General features: G+C 40.3%; 1 protein-coding gene across 1 annotated transcript in view; it reads right to left on the bottom strand.

Moving 5' to 3' along the window:
• Positions 1-7,500, bottom strand: part of LOC127926108 (coiled-coil domain-containing protein 146-like) — a 79,025-nt gene that overhangs the window by 31,049 nt on the left and 40,476 nt on the right. The window contains 2 exon segments of the mRNA XM_052511481.1: positions 3,325-3,413; positions 7,257-7,349. Of these exon segments, the coding sequence (XP_052367441.1) occupies positions 3,325-3,413; positions 7,257-7,349 (182 nt within the window).

The following is a 7,500-nucleotide window of genomic DNA, read 5'->3' as shown; positions in this document are numbered from 1 at the left end:
CTAGGCGTTAAGGTTACAGGTTAAGGGTTAAGGCTAGGTGTTAAGGTTACAGGTTAAGGGTGGCGTTAAGGTTACAGGTAAGGGTTAAGGCTCGGTGTTAAGGTTACAGGTTAAAGGTTAAGGCGTTAAGGTTACAGGTTAAGGCTAGGCGTTATGGTTACAGGTAAGGGTTATGGCTAGGCGTTAAGTTACAGGTTACAGGATAAGGCTAGGCGTTAAGGTTACAGGTTACAGGTTAAGGCTTGGCGTTAAGGTTACAGGTTTTCAGGTTAAGGCTAGGTTTTCAGGTTACAGGTTAATGGTTAAGGCTAGGCGTTAAGGTTACAGGTTAAGGGTTAAGGGGTTAAGGTTACAGGTTAAGACTAGGTGTTAAGGTTACAGTTTAAGGGTTAAGGCTTTAAGGTTACAGGTTAAGGCTAGGCGTTAAGGTTACATGTAAGGGTTAAGGCTAGGCGTTAAGGTTACAGGTTAAGGGTTAAGGCATTAAGGTTACAGGTTAAGGGTTAAGGCGTTAAGGTTACAGGTTAAGGCTCGGTGTTAAGGTTACAGGTTAAGGGTTAAGGCATTAAGGTTACAGGTTAAGGCTAGGCGTTAAGGTTACAGGTTAAGGGTTAAGGCGTTAAGGATACAGGTTAAGGGTTAAGGCTAGGTGCTAAGGTTACAGGTTAGGGGTTAAGGCTAGGTGTTAAGGTTATAGGTTAGGGGTTAAGGCTAGGTGTTAAGGTTACAAGTTAGGGGTTAAGGCGTTAAGGTTACAGGTTAAGGGTTAAGGCTAGGTGTTAAGGTTACAGGTTAGGGGTTAAGGCTAGGCAATAAGGTTACAGGTTAAGGGTTAAGGCTAGGTGTTAAGGTTACAGGTTAAGGGTGGCGTTAAGGTTACAGGTAAGGGTTAAGGCTCGGTGTTAAGGTTACAGGTTAAAGGTTAAGGCGTTAAGGTTACAGGTTAAGGCTAGGCGTTATGGTTACAGGTAAGGGTTATGGCTAGGCGTTAAGTTACAGGTTACAGGATAAGGCTAGGCGTTAAGGTTACAGGTTACAGGTTAAGGCTTGGCGTTAAGGTTACAGGTTTTCAGGTTAAGGCTAGGTTTTCAGGTTACAGGTTAATGGTTAAGGCTAGGCGTTAAGGTTACAGGTTAAGGGTTAAGGGGTTAAGGTTACAGGTTAAGACTAGGTGTTAAGGTTACAGTTTAAGGGTTAAGGCTTTAAGGTTACAGGTTAAGGCTAGGCGTTAAGGTTACATGTAAGGGTTAAGGCTAGGCGTTAAGGTTACAGGTTAAGGGTTAAGGCATTAAGGTTACAGGTTAAGGGTTAAGGCGTTAAGGTTACAGGTTAAGGCTCGGTGTTAAGGTTACAGGTTAAGGGTTAAGGCATTAAGGTTACAGGTTAAGGCTAGGCGTTAAGGTTACAGGTTAAGGGTTAAGGCGTTAAGGATACAGGTTAAGGGTTAAGGCTAGGTGTTAAGGTTACAGGTTAAAGGTTAAGGCGTTAAGGTTACAGGTTAAGGCTAGGCGTTAAGGTTACAGGTAAGGGTTAAGGCTTGGTGTTAAGGTTACAGGTTAAGGGTTAAGGCTCGGCGTTAAGGTTACAGGTAAGGGTTAAGGCTAGGCGTTAAGGTTACAGGAGAAGGGTTAAGGCTAGGCGTTAAGGTTACAGGTTAAGGCTAGGCGTTAAGGTTACAGGTTAAGGGTTAAGGCGTTAAGGTTACAGGTTACAGGTTAAGGCTTTAAGGTTACAGGTTAAGGGTTAAGGCTAGTCGTTAAGGTTACAGGTTAAGGCGTTAAGGTTACAGGTTAAGGGTTAAGGCGTTAAGGTTACAGGTTACAGGTTAAGGCTAGTCATTAAGGTTACATGTTAAGGGTTAAGGCGTTAAGGTTACAGGTTAAGGGGTTAAGGTTACAGGTTAAGGCTTGGTGTTAAGGTTACAGTTTAAGGGTTAAGGCTTTAAGGTTACAGGTTAAGGCTAGGCGTTAAGGTTACAGGTAAGGGTTAAGGCTAGGCGTTAAGGTTACAGGTTTTGGGTTAAGGCGTTAAGGTTACAAGTTAGGGTTAAGGCGTTAAGGTTACAGGTTAAGGCTAGGCATTAAGGTTACAGATTAAGGGTTAAGGCGTTAAGGTTACAGGTTAAGGGTTAAGGCTAGGTGTTAAGGGTACAGGTTAAAGGTTAAGGCGTTAAGGTTACAGGTTAAGGCTAGGCGTTAAGGTTACAGGTAAGGGTTAAGGCTTGGTGTTAAGGTTACAGGTTAAGGGTTAAGGCTAGGCGTTAAGGTTACAGGTAAGGGTTAAGGTTAGGCGTTAAGGATACAGGAGAAGGGTTAAGGCTAGGCGTTAAGGTTACAGGTTAAGGCTAGGCGTAAAGGTTACAGGTTAAGGGTTAAGGCGTTAAGGTAACAGGTTACAGGTTAAGGCTAGTCGTTAAGGTTACAGGTTAAGGGTTAAGGCGTTAAGGTTACAGGTTACAGGTTAAGGCTAGGTGTTAAGGTTACAGGTAAGGGTTAAGGCTAGGCGTTAAGGTTACAGGTTTTGGGTTCAGGCGTTAAGGTTACAGGTTAAGGGTTAAGGCATTAAGGTTACAGATTAAGGCTAGGTGTTAAGGTTACAGGTTAAGGGTTAAGGCGTTAAGGTTACAGGTTAAGGTTAGGCGTTAAGGTTACAGGTTAAGGGTTAATGCTAGGTGTTAAGGTTACAGGTTAAAGGTTAAGTGTTAAGGTTACAGGTTAAGGCTTAGGCGTTAAGGTTACAGGTTCTTGGTGGTTACAGGTTAAGGGTTAAGGCTGTTAAGGTTACAGATAAGGGTTAAGGCTAGGGCGTTAAGGTTACAGGTTAAGGCTAGGCGTTAAGGTTACAGGTTAAGGGTTAAGGCGTTAAGGTTTCAGGTTACAGGTTAAGGCTAGGTGTTAAGGTTACAGGTAAGGGTTAAGGCGTTAAGGTTACAGGTTACAGGTTAAGGGTTAAGGCTTAATCCCAAGGTTACAGGTTAAGGGTTAAGGCGTTAAGGTTACAGGTTAAGGGTTAAGGCTCGTCGTTAAGGTTACAGGTTAAGGGTTAAACTAGGCGTTAAGGTTACAGGTTAAGGGTTAAGGCTGGCGTTAAGGTTACAGGTTAAGGGGTTAAGGCTAGGCGTTTTTACAGGTTAAGGGTTAAGGCGTTAAGGTTACAGGTTAAGGCTTAGGCGTTAAGGTTACAGGTTAAGGCTAAGGTGTTAAGGTTACAGGTAAGGGGCGTTAAGGTAGGTGTTATTGGGTTACAGGTAAGGGTTAAGGCGTTAAGGTTACAGGTTAGGGTTAAGGCTAGGCGTTAAGGTCTTCATTCAGCAGTGAGAGCTACCTGGACTGGACCTCCTGGTTCTGCTTCTTGAGTTCATGGATCACCAGACTCTTGCCTCTCAGCTCTTGCTTGATGCGATGGTATCTTTGCTGTTCATACATTAAAATAATACATGATCTTTCTTATCTTCTTAGTAAAAGCTGATGAGTCAACTTTCCCCAAAGTGCAAGAAAGTTAGTCTGAGCTCGTGTGTTTCGTTGTTTTGTTGAGAACATCAACATGTCACTATGGAAACCATTACCGGAGTCATGCTGAAGCTACACTGTAAGTTATTACTGTAGCTGTAGTAAATGATTGTAGCAAAGGTCTGTTACCTCAGGTCTGTTACCTCAGGCCTGTTACCTCAGGCCTGTTACCTCAGGCATGTCGCTGCTGTTGTTATTTGGATTACCTGTGGACATATTACCTCACAATGTGTGTGTTACTTAACTCAGACTGTGTGTGTTATCTCAGGTTGTATGTTATTTCATGTTGTGTGTTATCTCAGGTTGTTTGTTATTTCATGTTGTGTGTTATTTCATGTTGTGTGTTATTTCATGTTGTGTGTTATCTCATGTTGTGTGTTATCTCATGTTGTGTGTTATCTCATGTTGTGTGTTATTTCATGTTGTGTGTTATTTCATGTTGTGTGTTATCTCATGTTGTGTGTTATCTCATGTTGTATGTTATCTCATGTTGTGTGTTATCTCATGTTGTATGTTATTTCATGTTGTGTGTTATCTCATGTTTTGTATCTCATAATTATTTCATTTTATCACACTTGTCATGTGTGCATATCTCATGTTGTGTGTTATCTCATACAGAAGGACCACTCATGTTCTGTGTTATCTCATGTTGTATGTTATTTCATGTTGTGTGTTATCTCATGTTGTGTGTTATCTCATGTTGTGTGTTATCTCATGTTGTATGTTATCTCATGTTGTGTGTTATCTCATGTTGTATGTTATTTCATGTTGTGTGTTATCTCATGTTGTGTGTCATCTCATGTTCTGTGTTATCTCATGTTGTATGTTATTTCATGTTGTGTGTTATCTCATGTTGTGTGTTATCTCATGTTGTGTGTTATCTCATGTTGTATGTTATCTCAGGTTGTTTGTTATCTCATGTTGTATGTTATTTCATGTTGTGTGTTATCTCATGTTGTGTGTTATCTCATGTTCTGTGTTATCTCATGTTGTATGTTATTTCATGTTGTGTGTTATCTCATGTTGTGTGTTATCTCATGTTGTGTGTTATCTCATGTTGTGTGTTATCTCAGGTTGTTTGTTATTTTATGTTGTGTGTTATCTCATGTTGTGTGTTATCTCAGGTTGTTTGTTATTTTATGTTGTGTGTTATCTCATGTTGTGTGTTATCTCATGTTGTTTGTTATTTTATGTTGTGTGTTATCTCATGTTGTTATCTCATGTTATCTCAGGTTGTTTGTTATTTTATTGTATGTTATTTCATGTTGTGTGTTATCTCATGTTGTGTGTTATCTCAGTTCTGTGTTATCTCATGTTGTATATTTCATGTTGTATGTTATTTCATGTTGTGTGTTATCTCATGTTGTGTGTTATCTCATGTTCTGTGTTATCTCATGTTGTATGTTATTTCATGTTGTGTGTTATCTCATGTTGTGTGTTATCTCATGTTGTGTGTTATCTCAGGTTGTTTGTTATTTTATGTTGTGTGTTATCTCATGTTGTGTGTTATCTCAGGTTGTTTGTTATTTTATGTTGTGTGTTATCTCATGTTGTGTGTTATCTCATGTTGTTTGTTATTTTATGTTGTGTGTTATCTCATGTTGTATGTTATCTCAGGTTGTTTGTTATCTCATGTTGTATGTTATTTCATGTTGTGTGTTATCTCATGTTGTGTGTTATCTCATGTTCTGTGTTATCTCATGTTGTATGTTATTTCATGTTGTGTGTTATCTCAGGTTGTTTGTTATTTTATGTTGTGTGTTATCTCATGTTGTGTGTTATCTCAGGTTGTGTTGTATTTCATGTTGTGTGTTATCTCATGTTGTATGTTATCTCATATTTATGTATGTGTGTTATCTCATGTTGTGTGTTATTTCTCATGTTGTATGTTATTTCATGTTGTGTGTTATCTCAGGTTGTTTGTTATTTTATGTTGTGTGTTATCTCATGTTGTGTGTTATCTCAGGTCTATATGCAAATGGCCATTGCTATATATGGATCTGTGCCATTCACTTTGAACTGGACTGTGTTTACAACATGAGTGGTTGTGAGTAGATGTGTTTGTTTTGAGATCAAAGTGAGAGCTGTATGTAGCACGTGTGCACATTTTGTTCATATTATTTTCTAGTTAGTGAGTTATTAGCCCAGTTCAAGATCATTTGTAGTCGTCAATAGGGGAGTGATTGCTTTCTACAAGACCACAAAAAGTGTAAATTTCTAGCCATCTTTTAAAAGCCAGTCAGGGAAAGATATTTTGTTTTGTCTTAAAGGGGAAGTGTTGTATTTTGAGACAGGCTTCAATAATTTGCCTGATTCTCTGTAATAATGGTATGGGAATAATAATGCATTTTATTGTGTAAAGTGGAGTCTTGCATCAAACAACACAACAACATTGTCAGTCAAACAGGTTCAGGTCAAGTCCAGCAGGTTTTATTCAAACGTCTCATGGAATGTAGACCTACACTGAACACCAAACATTGGCTGCTACTTACTGTAGGCTGAACGATAGAACAGATATTTCCATGTTTAAATGTTATGGGATACATTTTCTCCATGTTTTTGATGCTAGGCCACTCTGGTAGGCCTACAGACATTATGATCATATAGCTACAGTAGCCGACCTGACCCCTGTCAAAACTGTAACTTAAAGAGGGTAGAGCCTCAGTGTTCATTGTAAACACGCGCTGGAAGTTGCACAGAATTTTAACAACATTCAAGTTCGCACTCAGCAGACCTGAAATTTGCCCCCAAAATGTGAGGGAACATTGATGGTGAGATGTTCTATAGTGATCTGATATGATGTGTTTTACCTCAGCCCTGTGGCGGTCCCTGGACTTCTGCTCTCTCCTCATCAGCTTTGATCTGAGTCAGACAGCTGAGGGTGTGGAGCTCCTCTCTGTGTCTGTGAGACTGTCTCATCAGCTCCTGTTCCTGTTCCACACACTGTTCTATCAGCTGGGTCTCCACCTCCGCTACTGGTTGCTATGCACACACACACACACACACACACACACACACACACACACACACACACACACACACACACACACACACACACACACACACACACACACACACACACACACACACACACACACACACATTAATGCATATATGAATCAAAATACACTACACAAGCACGCACACACACACACACACACACACACACACACACACACACACACACACACACACACACACACACACACACACACACACACACACACACACACACACACACACACACACACACACACACACACACACACACACACATTAATGCATATATGAATCAAAATACACTACACAAGCACACACACACACACACACACACACACACACACACACACACACACACACACACACACACACACACACACACATTTAATGCATATATGAATCAAAATACACTACACAAGCACGCACACACACTCACACACACACACACACACACACACACACACACACACACACACACACACACACACACACACACACACACACACACACACACACACACACACACACACACACCCACGCATACACACATTAATGCATATATGAATCAAAACACACTACACGCACACGCACACACACACACACAACAACACACACACACACACACACACACACACACACACACACACACACACACACACACACACACACACACACACACACACATTTATGCCTTACACAAATCAACAACACACACAAACACACAAATTCAAACATATGCTTTATTACCTGATGGATCAAGTTTCTCTTCAGCTTGTCCACTTCTAACTGTAACTCCTGTCTTGTCTTCAGAATCCTGTCACTTTTGGGTTTGACATCCCTCTGTAACAACAACAACCTCTCCTAGTATTAATGTCTCTAAACAGATATGACCTGTCTCTATAACAACAACCTCTCCTAGTATTAATGTCTCTAAACAGATAGGACCTGTCTCTATAACAACAACAACCTCTCCTAGTATTAATGTCTCTAA

This window comes from Oncorhynchus keta, unplaced genomic scaffold (assembly GCF_023373465.1).
Source record: "Oncorhynchus keta strain PuntledgeMale-10-30-2019 unplaced genomic scaffold, Oket_V2 Un_contig_6810_pilon_pilon, whole genome shotgun sequence".
Taxonomy (NCBI): domain Eukaryota; kingdom Metazoa; phylum Chordata; class Actinopteri; order Salmoniformes; family Salmonidae; genus Oncorhynchus; species Oncorhynchus keta.
This window is presented reverse-complemented; position numbering and strand designations above follow the sequence as displayed.